At 34.1% G+C, this 20,316-nt stretch overlaps 3 protein-coding genes across 4 annotated transcripts; 2 read left to right on the top strand and 1 right to left on the bottom strand.

Moving 5' to 3' along the window:
- Window positions 1–295: 295 nt before the first annotated feature.
- On the bottom strand, window positions 296–4,311 carry LOC105169905 (pfkB-like carbohydrate kinase family protein). 2 transcript variants are annotated; one of them, XM_020696108.2, is made up of 9 exons: window positions 4,228–4,311; window positions 3,972–4,097; window positions 3,235–3,337; window positions 2,709–2,756; window positions 2,299–2,396; window positions 2,099–2,213; window positions 1,825–1,907; window positions 995–1,556; window positions 296–772 (listed from the first exon to the last, which is right to left on the bottom strand). In XM_020696108.2, exons 1-9 carry the CDS (start codon window positions 4,228–4,230, stop codon window positions 714–716), a joined length of 1,197 nt encoding a protein of 398 aa, XP_020551767.1. In that variant the 5' UTR covers window positions 4,231–4,311; the 3' UTR covers window positions 296–713. The 2 variants fall into 2 exon arrangements, with proteins under 2 accessions (XP_020551767.1, XP_020551768.1); XM_020696109.2 differs by having other exon boundaries at window positions 3,972–4,076; window positions 4,228–4,297.
- A 5,404-nt stretch (window positions 4,312–9,715) lies between these two features.
- Window positions 9,716–12,662, top strand: LOC105169616 (polyol transporter 5). Its single transcript, XM_011090056.3, has 3 exons — window positions 9,716–10,036; window positions 10,166–10,528; window positions 11,413–12,662. The coding sequence occupies exons 1-3, from the start codon at window positions 9,883–9,885 to the stop codon at window positions 12,501–12,503; spliced, it is 1,608 nt and encodes a 535-aa protein (XP_011088358.2). The 5' UTR covers window positions 9,716–9,882; the 3' UTR covers window positions 12,504–12,662.
- Window positions 12,663–13,841: 1,179 nt separating this feature from the next.
- Window positions 13,842–16,656, top strand: LOC148787365 (polyol transporter 5-like). The gene is made up of 3 exons (XM_020695958.2): window positions 13,842–14,133; window positions 14,279–14,641; window positions 15,447–16,656. Exons 1-3 carry the CDS (start codon window positions 13,989–13,991, stop codon window positions 16,526–16,528), a joined length of 1,590 nt encoding a protein of 529 aa, XP_020551617.1. The 5' UTR covers window positions 13,842–13,988; the 3' UTR covers window positions 16,529–16,656.
- The last annotated feature ends 3,660 nt before the right edge of the window (window positions 16,657–20,316 follow it).

The following is a 20,316-nucleotide window of genomic DNA, read 5'->3' on the forward strand; positions in this document are numbered from 1 at the left end:
GTTGGGAGATGACTTGTAATAAAGAGTTGGGAGGCAAAGTGTAAAACGACCCAAAAGTTGGGGTGCTTGCTAACCCTATATTTTATAATGATTAATAATAAAGAGTATTATTAAGCTACACAAAATAAACTTAAATTATGTTACTAACTAATTTATTTTGAAAAAAAATTATCAATTTTTTGAATAAAGATAAATAATTATACAATAAAAAAGAATTTATAAGAAAAATCTGATAAATCATTTGGATACAAAATAATCTGTCAAACGCTTATCCAACTTAAATGAAACAAAAACAAAAAAGAAAAACATGATGATTTCTTGTGTAGCAAAATAGAATTCAAATACAAGCTTAGCATTGTTGATCGAAATTAGAGTGCAAATTACAGAGACTGAAAACAAGAGGCTAACACGATATAATCGTGTGATGTGAACACCATCGTCTGTCTCTTGGCATGCATGAGTAGGTTTCCTTGATAACCTGAAGGCCCTCACTCTTGATGACACATGCAATTTTTCCTTCCATCACTTTAGGAGGGCGTAATACGAAGCCAGTGAACCGTTCTTCGGAAGCATTCAGGGTAGCAAGACAATCCCAAATACAAATTGATGGCTGCTGATGAATGCATTGCAGTCTGCAGACATTAATTCTATACTCTCTGTGTGTATGTGATTGAACAATGAACGGTAGAAATCAAGCCTGTGTAGCCACACATTTATAACTTTGATCCACAGAAGATAACTTTGGCACCAGAATAGACCGAACCCGCGTCATCTGCAGAGACCGCAATCGTTCAATCATTATCTCATGATTTCATCTTGGGATAGTCTGTTATAAGCTTCATTATACTTATTCTACTTGTTCATATATGGCCTTTACAACTATTACCTATTTTTCTGAATATTGCATGTCAATCTAACTTCAGTATCATGTACGATTTAGCCACAGCCCGTTATTCTGATAAAGTAATACTGAGAAAATGTGAAATACGGGTACCTGAAATTTTGGTTAATTCATATTCTGCAGGGACATTGGTCTCTGTTTCAACTGCTCCTTTTGCTGATGCTATGCCAACTGCCAGGCTCTGCATTATATCTAAACCAGCACAAATTGAAGCTACTGCACCACCCACTAAGCAATCACCAGCACCCGTAAGCCTTACTACTGAGGCAGAGAGTGAGGGAAAATGTATAGCAACATAATAGCCCCCCTTGGGATTAGGAGCTCCTAAGATTCTCCCAGGGGGGCAACTTACGTTTATTGCCTCATACAGTTTTCTGCTGAAAGAAGAACGTCTGTTTTTAATTAAGTCACATTTGTCAACTCCATGTGTGTGTTTGAAGCATAAGAACAACCCATCTGCTCCAAGGGTGACAATTACCACTCGAATACCTTTCTCTAGCAAAACCCATATTGCAGGCTTCAGTGCTTGGAATAATGAGTCCACAGAAAGCTGTACACTGCCACAATCTCTTTGAATTGGCAAGAATTTGTCCCCTGAGGACAGTGCATTTGCCATAGCTACAAGCTCATCTTCATTTGGTGAGGTGAAAGTTATCTGCAAAAGAAATTTGAATTAGAATGTCTAGAAGCCATAAACAAATATATGGAAGAACTTTAAAAGGATAAGATAGAGAATCAATTGGTCAACTCTTAGATTAGGGGAAATCAAAGTTATGTCAGGTAGATTGTCTGAATGCTCAACCCACAAGGTTTCACCAAATTGAAGAGATTCCCTGCTCGGGAAAATAAGCTTCACTTCCAACATTGACTTCAACTATCTACCAGAATGTGTTACGCTTGGTTTAAGGTGCAGATATACTCACATATTTCAATATGGAAGCAACGCGTTTGGATTTTGTAACTGACACTGGCTCAAACCATACGGAAGTCTGACATTCGGCTGCCACTGAGGAAAATATGAGCTAATTAGTATTTACACAATTGCAATAACAGAGTCGATTCACATGTTCTCTCCACAGAAAACATCAAAATTAGCGAAATTTCCTAAGCATTCAGGAGTACTTTCTAAAACACTTAAACCCATACATATGCGGCAAAGAGGGAAGCAAGTAGATGAATGAACAGGTAACTTCATACTTTTACAACATGCTACAAGAGCAGCAGGACTTAAATTTGCATCAACCATCAATATCGGAGCAGAACAGATGTTGAACTTGAAGTTGTGAATCCACTCTGGAGTGAGGAACTTTTCCTGATTTCATGTCACCAAAAACACAGTAAGGGTCATTTAATTAGATCATGTAAAACAACAATGATTTTCTCGAATGGAAACTTACAATTGCTTCCACACTAGCAACACCAGCAGCCACTTCTCCTTTACCATCAAAGATGTGGCAGATCACAGCAGTCTCAATATCTTGCTTTCTCTGAATGCCTAACCAGGGATGACATGTAACATCTGAGTATAGTCTACTTGTAGCAAATACAGTCCAACGACAAGAAATTATTGATTAAAATCTTTATTTTAAATATGGAAATAATGCCCATCCCATGAGGACCCTCCTCTCTTACAACTTTTCAAATCAATACAACTTCCTTCATTTTTTCTCCATCTGTAGATCCCTTTAGGATGAATGTTATACGAGCATCTGGCTGAATAGCCACACTAATTCCGCACACAAATATTTTACATGGTGATGATTGAGGATCATCAAGAAAAATGAAGGGGCTCAGTGAAAAAGCTTACCTGCTACTGATAATCCGTCAGATTCCCAGTGTTCCAACAACAGGCTTCCTAATCAAAAGACAGACCTCAAGTCATCAGAGACTGTTCTTTAGTTGAAGTAAAGCAAGAATCTAGCAAGGGAAAACAGTTCAAGCATATGACAGACAAGCTAATAAAATAAAACATAACTTAATAAATAAATGCATATAAATTCCTAATAGTTGCCTTGAAGGTTAGAAAAATTAGCTAATCCATTCTTCCTCAAGAACAATAACAAAATCAATGACGAACGAACAGTGGATGAGTATTTCATAGATGGCAGCATTTCGGTTGGGCAATGTGTTTTACATGAATTTTTTTTTTCTTTTTTTTTTTTTTTTTTTTGGGGGGGGGGGGGGGAACCACAGGAATTATTTAGAGGTTGTGGTATCACTTCCACACCACGAATTCCTATCAGTTGCAAAGCACCGAATGTAGTTTTCATGACCTGATTATTGTTCTCCTCCCACGAGTTCATATTAAACAAAACGATAGACAGAGCAAAGACCTGCCAAGTCAAAACCTACAGCACTTATCATGAATGGCTTTGCTCCAAGCTTTGACATGCATTCCGCGACATTTCTTGCAACACCACCTAACGCATACACAACCTGAACAGGCAAGTCCCAGTTATTTGCTGGCATAAGGCATCTAGGACGAATTACAGTGTTTCATCTTAACATATTCATATAGTACGGCAATTAATCAGGGTAGAACAGTCGAAAACATATCTAGAAATGAAGCATCCTCGACGCAAAAGGTAACAACAATGATGAACATTTTAAGCACTATAGCATCCTCAAGAACAAAATCTCAACAAGCTTCTTCATTATTTTTTCCCATGGGTTATGCTACACATTAATAAGTTACACTTCGAGCTCCGCTTTGCACTCACTTGATCTTCTTTGTACCCTTCTAAATGAAAAGGAGAAACAGAAGCAACTATGCACGTGAACGTGATTCCTTGTTATGAGTACTTGAAAGAATTCCCAGTTCACAAGACCCCTTGAAGATTTTCTTAATCCAAACAAGGTTAATAAAAAGACTAAATCAACTGTAAGCAAATCATGAATCTCTTGATTACCATAAATATTTTCAGGGTTTCTAGTTGAATTACACTATATCAACAGTAAGTCGACTGCCCAATACCATAAGTTTCACACATTTCCACAAATTGAAGTTCAAATTAACAAAAACCTAGAAAGCTACAACAAGCAACAATCACACACACTTCACACATTATACCTTTCCCGGAGTAGTGGTTCTGGGGTTAGCAACCGCAGAAGGGGTAGCATTTATATCAAGAACCATTCCACCTATCACCACCGGCGCAGCTTCATCATTCAAAACCTGCCTCAAATTATTCAATGCCTGGAATCATTTCGTAAAAACACAAGCACAACTACTGTAAATAAATAGCAAGCTCAAAAATCCACAAAAGGAAAATAAACAAAAATCATAATTGTTGATTCTCAATAAAAGTAAACCCATCAACAATCACCATGGCTAGATTGGGTCTGAGGTTCTTCTGAAAAACAAAATAGCTTTTCGTCTTCGCTTCTATTATGTGGTAGCTTAGTTTTAATTAATTTAAGGTCAATTACATGCAAGCTTGAGGATGGGTATAATTGTAAATATCCTCTTCTTTTTTCTTTTTTTGTAAATAAATTATACATATGATATAATTATATAATTCTTATGAAAGCATCAATCTCACTTTTATCAAATTTTAATTTTTGAAAAAAAATTAAAATATAATTAACTTCTATTATTATAAAAAAAATATAATGCAGAGTTTTAAATAAAATTTTAGATAATTAAACAATTTAATAAAAAAATTGAAAGTAATCCTAATCAAAGTTAATGGAATTAAGTATTATTAAACGAATATTATTATTAGGGGTGTAAGTAGTTTCTCAAATAACAAAAAGTAATTATATATAGTATTGGGCCAAGAAATTGCATGTACTGGGCTAATAGCTTGGGCCCATTTATTCAAACCATAGCCCTTTAATTCTAGACAAATAAACTTTTGGCCCATATCCTGGGCTCTGAAATCCAGAACATTTTGCTTTCCCTTTTAGGCAATGTGCATATGGAATGCAGTTCTTTGTAGATGGATTTGTATTTTTCTTCTTAATAAGAAGGTATACTTACACAGTCCTCCCCTAGGTTTTGGTATAATTATACGTATATTTTTTATACTTTAAAAAATTTATATCTACACTTTTGATATTTATTTTTATTTAATAAATAAATTTATTTATTAGTTAAAATTAATCGAATTTATTAATAATAGCAAAAACATCAAACGAAGATCACATTACCCATTATTGACTTATTAATAAATCATAGACAAATCGGGTTTCCGCTCGATGTTTTTGGCTTTTGCTGACATGAGTAAATTTTATAAACTTTGACTAACGAAATGATCAATTTATTGGATTAAAATAAATGTTAGGAATATTAAATATAATATTTAAATTAAAAGGGGTCTACGTGTAATCATATTGAATCTCATGGGAAGACGATGCAATTATCCCTAATAAAAACCATCAGTATTGTCATACGATGTATCAAGACACTCAAAATTCTATCAGAGTATATAAATAAATTGATTACAAATAAAATAACAAAAAGATAATAAATGATAACTATAATAAAAATAGACAAACATCCACATGTACAAAGTTCGAATTCAATGTCTACATCGAGTTAAAAATATCCGGCCATCAACCTTGTGATCGAGTCCAAACTATCATAAATTTGAATTATATTTTTTTAATATAATACGTTTAATAATTTATTAATATCACTTGAGCCGTACTTGATTATCAAAAATACATTTTAAAAATAAATTAAATTATTCGATAAACTCGATCTGCGAGCTCTTTTAAGCTGCATCTAGAATATATGCATTTAATAATTCTAAAATAGGTTCCAACTCAATGGCATTGCCTTGTTATCGTCATCAGCACCGTATTATATGTGTGTAGAGGGAGAGGGAGAGAGAGGTTGGACTGAAAAGTCAAAGTTTCTGAAAACGGGAACTCACAGAGAGAAGGGTCCAAAAAGAGGTTGAGTGGATGACCATAACTTGAGCAAAATTCAACGGTAAGTTGGACTCTCCACTCTTCCAACTCCCAAGTTCCAACCCATATCCGCAATATTTCTTAAAGAGTTGCGTCTCAACAAACAACTATGACTACTACTCTCTTACTAATATATGTGGCACGCTCTTAAGTATATGTATAATTAATTTGAAGGATAATCATATTGTTTATTTATCTAATACTTTCAATATTGATTTTTATTTAATAAGTAGATAAAATTTACCAATATTAAAAAAAAAATGAATATTTATATATATTTTTTTATTGTCTGATTACTGACTTATTGCAGGTGAGGCGAATCTTTTATGTCCAAACTAAGAGGATATATGTTTGGTTGGATTTATTTAAAAAGTTGAGATATTGATGAGATGTTTATAATAAGTATATGCATTATAGTGATAGTGTTTTTTATCAGATTTATGAATTAGGAATGCGGTGTTCGTGGGGAACTCTTCTCCACAATTCCAACACTTTGAAATGTCAATGAATTGGGGCAACAATGTAAAGAGTCGGGGCCCCAAAACTGTGGACACATTTTTCTGCAATAATTGGAGTTGTTTGTCCCTTTTAATTATTGTTCCAAATAAAATAATTATAAAGAGTCAAAGCCACGTGAAATGGAGTCGGAGACTAACGCAAATTAAACCACATTCAACACTCCCTTAATTGCACTTGCTAATGCTTTTTCATTTAAAATTCAAATATTATCTGTGAACAAAAGCTTTTTCTTGTCTTATTTTATAGGGCAAATTACAATTTGCTTCCAAATTTTGTTATTATTATGAATATTTTTTTATTATTTAAAATTTTATTTATATTTAATAAAATCATGTGATTTTTGGATAGAGGTATAGAATTATCAATTTTATCCTTTTTGCATCTTTTCTTTAAAAAAATAAAAATAAATTATTAAAAAAATCCAACGAGATAAATGAAAATTTTTAAAATATTATAAAAAAACTGTCAACTTAATCAATATTTTAAAAAAATAAAATAAAATTTTATGCTACATATTCACAAAGTATTTTGGTCAGTTCACCATAAAAGCTTGATGAAGACCTAACAAAAACTAATGAATTGAGCTAGTCGTTAAAATTGGAAAGCATTGATAATATATCAAATGATATTGAATATTTGTAATTATGATAAAATTTACGAGAACTCACTAATGATGTAACTTTTTATTACTTTGTTTATTATTATTATTATTATAATATTAAGCAAAACAAAAATTAGAAATATGATGGTAGTAATAGAAGATTGTTGAGGTTGATGTTGATGCCAACCCCAAAAGCGGTCAGGACTTGGGGCGCCTAACAACCATTAATACTATGTGAAGTCATGGCACGTGTGAGGTGTGTGAGAATTCATCTATCACTTTTGATGTTTATAGTTTTTTTCGATGCTGTCAAAATATAAATTACAATAAAAGTATGTTTTTTATTTTTTTAAAGGAATTTATGATCACGATATTTTTGCCTCTATTGATCATAACGATGTAGGAAGATTTTCTATTTTTTATTTTTAAAAAGCGAACCATTTCAATTATATCTTTTCCTTTTAATAAGTACCACATGACTTGTACTTGACTGATGCAGACATTCTAATTGTGATTCCATAATTTTTTACTTAATAAGTGGTCCTGGATTTGAGTTGAGTCACAATTAAGTATTTTTTTTATTTTTATAATATTTATATATATATATATATGTTGATTTTAAATACATATATATATATATGTTTAGAAAAAAAAATCATTTACTTAATCAACCTTCGATAATTGATCGATTATTTAAAAAGATGTCTTTTATTGAGACTAGAGAGTGTTTGACTAAACTTATAAGTATATGATGTGTAGCCTCTATCTCAATATGTACACACATCTTGTACAATGATATACGCAGTCAAGAAAAATTATATATAATAATATGTAAATACATTTCATTGTGTACGTCTACCTTCATATGATTTCAAATACGAGTATATCCTAATAAATGATAACTTGATATATTATATTTAACAAAATATAAATAAAAATAATTTAAAAGTATTATCAAATTAATAAGAAAAATACTATAATGATGTTACGAAATATCATTTATGGGTAAAAATTGTATTTTTAAAATAGATTTTGCAAGTTGAATATGGGGTCCATGAACCATTGAGGTCAGGCTCTGCCTATCGTTGTTGACCACCCAATCACAAGGCATAAACTTTTTTCCTTTTTTTTTAATTTTTGGCCTTTGAATTTGTTGGTTGCTAATGTCAGGTTTCAGTCAGCAGTGGACTGGATTGACTTATAAAGATACAAATGAAATTACTTGGAAGAGGATGAACCGACATAGACTATCACTTGACAGCTGAAAATCTACGGTTGTAAATTTTCATATCATCATCCTACCAAGAAATTATTTTAAATACAATTCCCAATTTCATTATTAATTATACCATTGGAGATTGCAAAATTAAATCATTGTCGAGTGCTTTTGGTATAAATTAATTGATATATAAAAGGTAATCAGATAAAAAATAATTGTAGTGTTTATTAAGATATAATTTAATTTCAAGAGTAATTTTATAAAGACATAATTCAAACAATACAAAAATTTACGTTTGCACTCGAGACGAAATTTGACCTACTTAATAATAAAATTAAAATTGAAACGGATTAAAAGTGTTGTCCACCACAATTACAGAATAAAAAATATACTTTACATGCTAAATTACAATAAGTGATCGATAATCTGATCCTAAAAATAATTTATAGTATTATTCAATCCGAGTAAATTAAGATACAAAAACAAAAAATAGTCAAATATATTAATATTTTCAATCAGATCATATATCATAGAAACAAATATATATATATATAAAAGAAATACTTAAAAAATAGATTAAATTGACCAAAGCTTACGGGGCCGAAATTGATAATTTTTATTATTAATAATTCATAACTAACTTCATAGCATGATGATCATCGTCAGTCAAGGAGGTTTCATTCAAATTAAAAGATTGTTGAAAAATTGAAAAAAAACATTAATGCTGGTAGAGTGATAATCTCAATATATAATCAATATGATAATGAAGAAAAAAAATAAAATTATTGAAATTATACATATGTAGCCACATTTTATGACTGTAGTGATTAAGGTATCAAATGATTGAAGTTGGCAGAAAACTATATATCAACTTTACAAGGCCTTGTTTGTTTACGTGTTAATTAAGAAGACAAATCTAATTCCGTACGTCTTAATTATCTAACGAATAAAATAAATTTAAAATTATGAGTTGAGCATCATGCAATTTGACTTACTCTTCCATCTTAATTTATACGTATACGTATACAGCGTTGCGTAGTGTCCAAGACCCTATCCTCTTCTATTTTTAACTGAATCATTTAATTCCTGTACTCTCGAAAATGATTCCATTGCACCTATATATTAAGGATAAGATTTTATAGGTTTATTAACTTGACCGAAATTGAATGAATTTTATACATTTTCCCCATACTCCTAACATCTCTATATTTATTCTTTTTGAGGTAAAAAATATAAATTATTATTATTTGAATAAATCAATTACAATCATTGATATTGAATATTTATATTTTGTAAAGACAACTACGACAATCATACTCCGATCAGAAATATTCATTAGTGGAGTTCGAGTCCATGATCTCTGAGATTAGGAGGGTGTCAATTGAGTTAGACGCTAATACTTATATATTATTACTTGGAGAAAGATATAAGTTAAAATAAAATCATTTGAATAGCAAAAAAGTTATAGAAATACAAAAGTTGTATAGATTTACCCTAAGATTTATACCCCCACCCTCTCAACCAATGTGAAAACCTCATTAAAGAATGAATACATTGACGTGAAGGTGGCAAGTGGCGAAGGATCATCTTTGACCTTATGTTCTGTCACTCACCAAAAGCAACTCCCTCTCTCTCTCCTCTTCTCTTCTTCTTCTCTATAGTCTATATATACACTAGTCAGTTAAACATCGAACTCCAGCAATCCTAACTCCCCCTCCCTCTATCATGGCAGACGGGATGTCGGCGAGAAATGGTGTCTCCTCCGCCCCATCTCATTTACCCATACCCGCTTTCGACCCCCCCAGAAAACCCAAGAGAAACAAGTATGCTTTGGCTTGCTCTTTCTTGGCTTCCATGACCTCCATCTTGCTTGGATACGGTACATATGACCCGTTTTCACAATTTCTATGATTTATGTACTAGCTCAGTATATGTGTCTCTAATTCCTAAAAGTAAGTATTTCTACGTATAAAGATTTATACGGTATACGTTTGTTGCTTACATGCAGATATTGGAGTGATGAGTGGAGCTATAATCTACATCAGGAAGAACATCCACATGACCGACGTACAAAAGGAGGTCATCATGGGAATCCTCAATCTCTACTCTCTCCTCGGCTCTGCCGCTGCCGGCCGCACCTCCGACTGGATCGGCCGCCGTTACACCATAATCTTCGCGGGAGCCATATTCTTCGCCGGCGCACTGCTAATGGGCTTCGCCACCAGCTACGCTTTCCTGATGGTCGGGCGTTTCGTGGCCGGCATCGGTGTGGGATACGCTCTTATGATCGCCCCTGTGTACACAGCAGAGGTGGCGCCGGCCTCCACTCGCGGCTTCCTTACATCTTTCCCGGAGGTGTTCATCAATTTCGGTAAGTAGATCTGTCCTGAACAAACATAGATAGTCATGTCTGTCTGGTCCAGGGCCTTTGAGTTCTACGTTGTCATTTTGTCTTTTCATGCAAATTGCAACACTTACAGCCAGAAAAGTAACATGACTGGTCTGCATTCAGTATTTTCAATAACGTGCTAAACTAGATAATTCTTGCTTCGGTTTTCATATCTAAGTTTACAAAATTTGAATTAATCCTGACCTTTTATTGTTTGTCTTAAAATTATCCAGTTGTATATATTGCTTTAATTTAATCCATTCATTTATATATATATATATATATAGTCCAGTTAAAATTATCCACTTGTTCTTTTGTCTTTTTTAATAATTTTTTCTATTGAAACTAATTTTTAATTACAATAAAGAAAAGATTTAATATTTACCCTATAAATTCTTGGTCGAATTAAATCAATAACAAAATAAGTGTGATTGGTCATTTCCCTAAATTGTACATCAATTACGCGATAAGCATATTATACTTACAATATAATTTATTCAAAATTTCTTTATTTATTATTATTTTTTTTGTACAAGTTAAGTGAAACAAGCAAACAAAACAGTAGGAGAGGCAACGTATTTTCTAGTATTATTTATTGTTGAAAAATCTAAAATATGATGGGGGTCCACTGAATTAAATTGTGGGCATACATAACTTGTGAGAAGTATGGTTTCCCTTTTCCCACCCATACGCATCATAATTCCTCATTTACTTATTTCAAATTATTAGTTAATTACTCTGAAAAAGATGAATCTTCAATAGTCAATTTATTAGGTTGAGTTATTGCACTAATTATGAGATTAATAACTTGCGCTCCGCTGTTACAATGTATACGGGGATTCATTGGAGTTGATGTTATTCCACAGGGATATTACTCGGTTACGTGTCAAACTATGCCTTCTCCAAGCTCCCGACAAACTTGGGCTGGCGATTCATGCTTGGCATCGGCGCCATCCCCTCTGTTTTCATCGCCATTGCTGTTCTCGCCATGCCCGAGTCTCCGCGCTGGCTTGTCATGCAGGGTCGACTAGGTGAAGCCAGAACAGTCCTCGACAAAACCTCAGACTCCCCCGAGGAATCCAAACTCCGGCTCGCCGAAATAAAAGAAGCCGCCGGCATACCCGAGCACTGCAACGACGACATAGTTGCAGTCCCCAAACAACACCATGGAGAGGGTGTGTGGCGAGAGCTTCTCCTCCGCCCCACCCCCGCCGTCCGCCACATTCTAATGTGCGCCGTGGGGATACATTTTTTCCAGCAAGCAAGTGGCATAGATTCCGTCGTGTTGTACAGTCCGGAGATATTTAAGAGGGCGGGTATAACTAAAGACACAGAGCAACTACTAGCAACCATGGCCGTCGGATTTACGAAGACGGTCTTTATTTTGGTTGCCACGTTCTTATTAGACAAGATCGGGCGGCGGCCGCTGCTTTTATCCAGTGTGGGTGGGATGGTTGCATCGTTGGTGGGCCTGGGACTCGGGCTGACGATCGTGGAAAATTCGGATCATAAAATGGTATGGGCCATAGCTTTATGTATATCAACTGTTCTATCATTCGTAGCCTTTTTCTCGATTGGTATGGGCCCAATCACTTGGGTTTACAGCTCAGAGATATTTCCGTTGAGGCTGAGGGCACAAGGGTGCAGTATGGGAGTGGCAATGAATCGGGTCACAAGTGGGGTGATCTCAATGACATTTATATCCTTATACAATGCAATAAGTATAGGAGGGGTATTCTTTCTATATGCAGGGATTGCTGCAGTGGCGTGGGTGTTCTTTTACACTTTTCTCCCTGAGACACAAGGGAAAACACTCGAGGAAATGGAGACATTGTTTGGGACTTTCTACAAGTGGCGATCCACGTTGAGGGCGTTGAACGAGAAGAAGCGCGAAGGTGACAGGCAAGTCCAAATGAGGAACGCTACTAGTAGTAGCAAAGAGCAGAATCAGAGCTGAGGGTAGTTACGTAAATTTCTTGAGAAAGGGGTGTTTATGTCAGTCAACAGTGAAGCTGGATGGGGAAAATTTTCTCAGAAATATATGTATGTAGTTCCACTTTTATAGCATACAGAAGCTAAGAGCTAAGTTTTAATGCTAAATAGTTACTTGCTACAATTTAGACTATTCATATACCATAACAAACTAGAGTGGGTGGGTCGGAGGCGCACACAGACAACCAAGATGTTATCAGCACTCCCTAAAGTTAAATATGTTGTTGGATTTCATATATCAAAAAGTTACAAGTAAGAACAAAGTAATTAAAGTTACCTGATAATTTAAAATAAAAAGTTTTTATGGCCATCAGTAGCTGGCCTCATTTTTTCTTGGGCCTTCTCTTCAATTTTCATTTATTTGGGCCTTAGTTTACCTAGCGGGAAAGCTCCCTTAGTCCTACCCAGCCCGTATCAACATTTTTATACGACTTGCATTTTTGGGTCACAAATATTTTGGTGGATTAAGTTATACCTACTTACCTGGTCCATGTGGCGCAATCTCCAATTAGGAATTATCACACAATCAACCATCCTTATTGCGTGACCATCAGACTGGACCTGACGTTTTAAGAGCACGAACCCTTACAATTTTGAGATATTTTGCTTTTTAATCAAGGATATTTATATTTTTTTAGCAAATATTTGAACACATACCCCTTTCACAACAAAGCGTGAAAACGTACATACACTTTGTGGGAATACCATTTTACATTAATTAAATCATTATAAGTTTTGGTTTTTGTAATCGTCGTGATCATAGCGGAATAGCATTTTGAGATGCCAACACTATTTTAACTAAAACATGTTGGATACATGATTTCTCAACCTCCTACGTTGTGGACTGTCCATTTAATTGTGCAATTTCAAGAAGAATAAAGGACAATTTTGGTCCACCTCACCCTTGCAACAACATACTTGTAAAGAGGAGTGAGCGTTTGGTTGATATTATAAAGCCTTCAACATATATATACTAGAAGATGTTAATTAAAGAAAAATCAAAATGTTAGTTTTTCTATAAATTGGAGAGTTATAATTTTAGTAACGCATAAATTAATTTTGACAATTTTGTCTAATAATTTTATAAATTAAATTTAGCTTTAGCACATTAAGAACAAAAATAACTGAAATTTATTAAAATGATTGAAAAAGTACACGTAATATTTTTTTTAAAAAACGTATGAACGATTAGTAAGAGACGAAAGACAAAAGTTTGATGGTCGTATTTGTTGAATTATGAAAGAAAGAAATGATGGTTTTTGACAATTTTTATGATATAATTATCCAATTAATTTAAGGTTGGAACTTGACCCCCTACTAAAACTCAGGGAGAATCATTTAGTCCTCTATAAGAGTTCCTCATTTTTCTCTTCTATGTATACCTCCGCTGCTCCACCCCTCAAGTACCAAGATTATCATCAACTAACCTGCAGCCATCCTCATTCCAAACATGGCTGACGGGAAACCGGAAAACGATGATGCCTTCTCCGCTCATTCATCACATTTATTACCCATACCCGCCAAACCTAAAACAAACAAGTTTGCTATGGCTTGTTCTTTCCTAGCTTCCATGACTTCCATCTTACTAGGATATGGTAATAATCTCTTCAATTTCTAAATCACACCCCCCCCCCCCATGTAATTTTCCTTACAAATAAAAATTAATTATCATTTCTATACAACAAACATAAACAATTAATGTGTGTGTGTGTGTATATATATATATATTATTATATGCAGATATTGGAGTGATGAGTGGGGCTATAATCTACATCCAAAAAGACCTACACATAACCGACGTACAAAAAGAGGTGATCATGGGCATCTTCAGCCTCTACTCGCTCATCGGCTCCGCCGTCGCCGGCCCCACCTCCGATTGGATAGGCCGTCGACTCACCATAGTCTTGGCCGGAGTTATATTCTTCTTCGGCGCTCTGTTCATGGGCTTGGCCACCAACTACGCCTTTCTCATGGTTGGCCGCTTCGTGGCCGGCATCGGAGTTGGCTACGCACTGATGATCGCGCCTGTGTACACGGCCGAGGTGGCGCCTGCTTCCTGTCGCGGACTCCTCCTTTCTTTCCCAGAGCTCTTCATCAATATTGGTATAAATTTTAATATAATTAATTAACTCTGGAGCTTTTAGGGTTTTACGTAGTTTTCTTGATTTGTCTTTTTCATCCAAATAATAAATTGAAAGCGCATGGAAATGATTTAATAATTAACAAAGTGCGAAAAGGGTCGTTGCCATTTGGAAAATTCTATTTCAAATATAATTAGATATAGAACTAAACAATTAATTTTGTGAGAAAGATATAACTTACATATTTAATTTCTATATTTTAATTATGTGAAAAATCATGATTAGGGGTTCCAAAATTTTGCCCGACCTGTAAGCCTCATAAATAGACAAAAAGTTGTATAAGCTTTTGTTGCTAACTATAAGGGTGGCTGTATAGATTGAACTTTCTATTTTAATTAAATCTCGTTCTATTTTATATTTTATATATTTTTTCTTAGATAAAATCCAATCGTGTGGTGTGTATATTTTAAGAAGTTGTATCATGCATTGATTAGCATGTCCACTAGTGACTACCACAATCAAACCTACCAGTACTGTTGGATCCAATTATTCTCACAAATTAACACTGAAACATTGAGACAACTTAATTACTGCATATTTTTCCTCCCTCAAAACTAAAGAATGAAGACGACTTTGTATATTTATTGAAAATTTGTATGAATTTATGCCCACGTCAGTTATGAATCTTGGATTAATATATGATATGTGATCTGCGATAGATAGCCCGTATATACGCCTAATGTGTCCGTACGCGTATTTTCATTATTTATTAATTATAAAAACTCAATAAATGTTGCCTTTTTCTTACATTTATCTTTTTTGGATAGGCGCGCTAGTTGGGTTCACATCCGATCTGGCATTTTCCCACTTGCCGACCAACTTAGGGTGGCGATTCATGCTCGGAATCGGCATGATCCCTTCTGTGATCCTCACCCTGGTCACCCTTGTCATGCCCGAGTCGCCTCGGTGGCTGGTGACGCAGGGCCGACTCGGCGAAGCCAAACAAGTCCTTGAAAGAACCTCCGACTCATTGGAGGAAGCGAAATCCAGACTCTCCGATATCAAACAAGCCGCAGGAATACCCCAACACTGCAATGAAGACATCGTTTCCATTCCCAAAGGCCACCATGGGAAAGGCGTGTGGCGAGAACTCTTTGTCCACCCCACCCCCGTCGTGCTCCACATTATGCTCTGCGCATTTGGCATGCACTTTTTTCAAATGACGAGTGGGATAGAGACCGTGATTTTGTATAGTCCAGAAATATTTGAAAAAGCGGGTATAAAAAACGACACCCACAAACTACTCGGGACTATGGCCATTGGGTTTGTGAAGACGATGTCCATTCTGGTTGCTATGTTTCTGTCGGATAAGATCGGACGGCGGCCGTTGCTTCTAACTAGTGTGGGTGGATGTTGTGTGTGTTTAATGGGCCTAGCTACTGGGCTTACTTTCGTTCAAAATTCGGATCATAGATTGATTTGGGCCGTGGCTTTGTGTGTGTGTTCCATTTTGTGTTACGTGTCAATTTTTGCAATTGGTATGGGCCCACTTACTTGGGTTTATAGTTCGGAGATATTTCCCTTGAGGGTAAGGGCTCAAGGGTGCGGCTTGGCAGTAGCCGTGAATCGAGTCACCAGCGCCGTATTGACAATGACATTTATATCCCTATACAAGGCCATAACTATTGGAGGGGCATTCTTTCTGTACGCAGGGTTTGCTGCTCTTGCATGGCTCTTCTTCTACACTTTGTTCCCCGAGACGAGAGGGAAAACGCTTGAAGAAATTGAGGCTCTGTTTGGGACGTTCTTTAAGTGGAGGTCGACGATGAGGGCATTAAACCAAAAGAGCGGTGATGTTAGTGGGCAAGTCCAAACAGGGAATACTACTATCGGCACCGGGAATAGTTAGGGATTAAGACACCTACAATTTATGTCATATTGCAGTTGATAAATCATAAGTTATATCCAATCCAATGTAGTTTGTTGGTCGTTGTATGTGAATGGGATCATGTTATTGAAGAAATTGAGAACAAACAAGTTGTCTACTTGAATAATATGCTTTTACACCCTTTGAACTATGATATATATACAAATTCTTTATGCTTTTTAAAAAATTAAAGATATATCTATCGAAGATTCAATATCAATATCAATCACACAAATTACCTTTATATTTTAAAAAATTACACATACACTCTCTAAAAACGTTAACATCGTTACATAAACCACCATTTGATTTTTTGTTGTTAGGGGTGGCTTCTATAATTTCGCAAAAATACAAGGATGATTTGTATAAATAGACTATAAATCAAAGAGTGTAGATGTTATTTTTCCTTATGTAGTATGATTTATTGCTAGTCAAAAATTATACAAGTAGGGTTGATTACGACATTTTACTCCTACCATTTTTAATTATAAGCAAGCAAACAAATTCGAAGTGTGTGCATAATTTAAGTTATAATAATCTCTGTTCAATTAATAATTGAGCTAAATTGGTAAAATAAATTAATTTTATAGATCGCACATAAATAGTTTATTATCTCTTCCAAAAACAAATGAATGTGTAAAGAATCTTCCATCCTCACCAAAAAAGTGGATTGGAAAGATCAATCCAAGTGAAATCGATTTACTCTACATATCCACAGTCTACACCTTATTTAATTAACGATAAATCTTAATAGGCTCTTTTAAAATTTATTATAATTATAAATATTCATTCATTTAAATTTTTTTATAAATATCTCTGTTGAATTAATAGTCGTGTAACAAATACCTCCATATAATAGATTGTCACTAATAGTACTTGTTAGACAACTGTTAATTTTAAAAAGGTATTTATAATTTATTCAACAATTAATTAATGCAATGATGAGTCATATTATTGATCTAATCACTCAACTGCTCATCCATTTCTGGTTCAAACAATGAGCACGGAGACTCTAGTCATGAAGTCATGATTAATATAAGTTCCAAGTATGTGAATTTTCAGTTGATGAACTCAAGACTGTTTTAGATGCTCTCTGGCCTCCAGCATTATTGGCGTTGATTTGATGTCAGCAACGACGTCATTCAAATTGGATATCATAATTCATAAAGCAGCTTTGCGGGCTTCTAGCAAAAATGTGCACCAATTGATATGTAAAGCCTTCCAATCATGTCATCTAATCACATTTGAAATGAGGCATACCAACATAATACTGATGGCTACCAGAATTCCAATTTTTAGAATTATTATATCATAGTTGACATTTTTCTATTGTTTTTTTTATATAAAATTTATAGCTATTATTAAAGTACGATTTAAAATAAAATTCTTGTGGTGTGGTCAAATTTCTGATACGCATCAACATTACATTTAAAAAAAGACAGAAAGGGGGAAAAAAAAAGCCAACTTAAGAATATTTTTGACACAAAAAAAAATAATGTACTTGTATCACAAATTGTATTTTATGAGTAAAAAATATTTTTTCTTTTTTATATTAATCTATATAATAGGATGTGACGAAAAATATATTGTCATGAGCAACAGTGGGTCAGATACACGGTATGTGATGGAGTGTAGCACCTACAAGATTGTAAGAGTGCGTTTGGAGCACATAGTGTGGCAATTGGCAATTGCTCCGTCTCTTTCGATAAATGTCTTGAAAAGTACATGCAATGGTCGATTCTACGCTTTTATTTGAAGCATTAATTTTTATGAATTATTCTAAAAGTTTGATGAAAATAATTGTCAACCTCGGCTTTATAAGTGAAAGAAAGACTAGGAATATGTGATGGAATACGGATCTTATATCATCAATATTTATGATATTTTTATATGAAAAGAAGTTTTACATAATACCAATATTGTCTCCTTCCATTAATTTTTTCCCTACACATATATATTTATGTACAGAAATTGCAACTATTATTAATAGTAAAAACTAAAAAATTAATATTGATGTCTTTAAAATTGTTGGGTCAAGCCCACAAGTTAGGCATACTAGTCCAACCAATTAAGAGCACATTTGACTCATAAGCAAGACGGATAAGGACCCACCATCAGAACGAATAACGCCCACTAGCAAGATGGATAAAGTTCATCAGTAGGGAAGAAAGACCCACAACCTTACCTGCAAATTTACTGAATTGGTAGACTCAAGAAATAACCGCATTTCAGCCAAACATATCATTATACAGTCGGGAGAACACGTCATATAGCTTGCCAACACATTTGTACACGTTACCCTAAAATATCTCCAGATAGTTCCAAGTAAAATGGTTACAAACGAGTTGAAAAATCTACAAATAACTAATTTTTGGAATTATAGGCAGATTTGATAGAGTTTAGTCCAGCCCACATATCTCATCCAATACTTACTCAAATTACCAACGGTTTGTTGCGTATGACAACCAACTCAAATAGCTTTCTAATGGCGTATGAAACTCAGTATTTGACTTCATATCCAACTCTATACAAGCCTATAAATTGAGGTCTTGTGCAGATTTCTGGTAACATCAAACAACAACATTCTTCACTCTCAAATTCTCACTTATTATCTCCATTTTCTCTTGATTTTTAGGCTATTTTAAGTTTATATTTTGCACTCCACACGAATACTCATCATCTTTATTTCTTCACAAATCATTACTAACTTAAGTATCGAAATGCTAACATCTATGTTGCAGGGCTGGTCCTTCGTTAATTTAGAATTTTCTTTAAATTTTTCAATCCTTGTAGTGTAGTCAAATTTCAAACGCATCAAATATATATCACTAAGCAACAAGAAAAAAACAAATAATGCAACAACTTTTAGTAGACGTGATGAAAAGAGTCCCTACCATGTTGGAACATTTGTCTTTGAGAAATTGACTCTAAAAAGAAAAGAGTTATAATATGGTCAAAAATTGCAAGTTGCTTGATAACTAACGTATGAAATGTCCCAACCTTTGACCTTCGCCAAGTGCGATTCTCAACTCGTGTTTTACAAAAATGATAGGATTAAAATTATTGAGATAGATTCGAATCCCCGATTGCTCAAATTTTGAGACTTAAACTTAGTGCTTGAACAACAATTGATTGAGTTCAATTTATAATATACGAATACATAAAAAAAAAATTTCAATAATGTATTGCATACGAATACTTTTTAAATATGCCTTGAAAATATAAAAGAATACAGTGTTGGATTAGTCTTTTGGTATGTTTGATCCATTTAACACGTGTAGCCATTTTTTATGTATATTTTTTAAGTCATATATTTTGGTAAGATTAGATGTAAGACATATGTTTATTTAATTTGTACTTTGTCTTGATATTTTTAAGTTTTATATTCTAATTTTATAAAAAAAATAAGAAATAGATATAATAATATATGGCCATATCAATTTCATATCCTTTTTTTTTTCTTTTCGTATTCTTTATCCACACATCATAGGGACCAATGGAAAACATCTCAGTGAGCTAATAATTATTGAGGATAATGGTTGACGTCATTTGTAGTAAGAATCGCAATTATTGAGCATTCCACAAACTATCACTGAGCATGACATCCCTCATCATTACTAATAATATTCTGGTGGATTTTAAATCTATTTAATTTCAAATCATTTCAAGTCATTTTTCTAAATTCAATTTATAAATCTAAAACCATCCATTCAAATGAGGCCTTAGAGCTAAAAGTTGAGGTTCCAAGCCTTGTTTGGACCACACCCACT

The sequence above is a fragment of the Sesamum indicum genome, linkage group LG8, assembly GCF_026168435.1.
Source record: "Sesamum indicum cultivar Baizhima isolate 11 linkage group LG8, ASM2616843v1, whole genome shotgun sequence".
Taxonomy (NCBI): Eukaryota; Viridiplantae; Streptophyta; class Magnoliopsida; order Lamiales; family Pedaliaceae; genus Sesamum; species Sesamum indicum.

Coding starts and splice junctions, on each gene's coding strand:
- LOC105169905 (XM_020696108.2), bottom strand. Junction 2,397..2,708: donor TGACGGATTATCAGTAGCAG/GTAAGCTTTTTC, acceptor ATCCCTGGTTAG/GCATTCAGAGAAAGCAAGAT. Junction 2,214..2,298: donor TTGCTAGTGTGGAAGCAATT/GTAAGTTTCCAT, acceptor ACATGAAATCAG/GAAAAGTTCCTCACTCCAGA.
- LOC148787365 (XM_020695958.2), top strand. CDS start 13,989: ATGGCTGACGGGAAACCGGAAAACGATGATGCCTTCTCCGCTCATTCA. Junction 14,134..14,278: donor TTCCATCTTACTAGGATATG/GTAATAATCTCT, acceptor TATTATATGCAG/ATATTGGAGTGATGAGTGGG. Junction 14,642..15,446: donor AGAGCTCTTCATCAATATTG/GTATAAATTTTA, acceptor TTTTTTGGATAG/GCGCGCTAGTTGGGTTCACA.
- LOC105169616 (XM_011090056.3), top strand. CDS start 9,883: ATGGCAGACGGGATGTCGGCGAGAAATGGTGTCTCCTCCGCCCCATCT. Junction 10,037..10,165: donor CTCCATCTTGCTTGGATACG/GTACATATGACC, acceptor GCTTACATGCAG/ATATTGGAGTGATGAGTGGA. Junction 10,529..11,412: donor GGAGGTGTTCATCAATTTCG/GTAAGTAGATCT, acceptor GTTATTCCACAG/GGATATTACTCGGTTACGTG.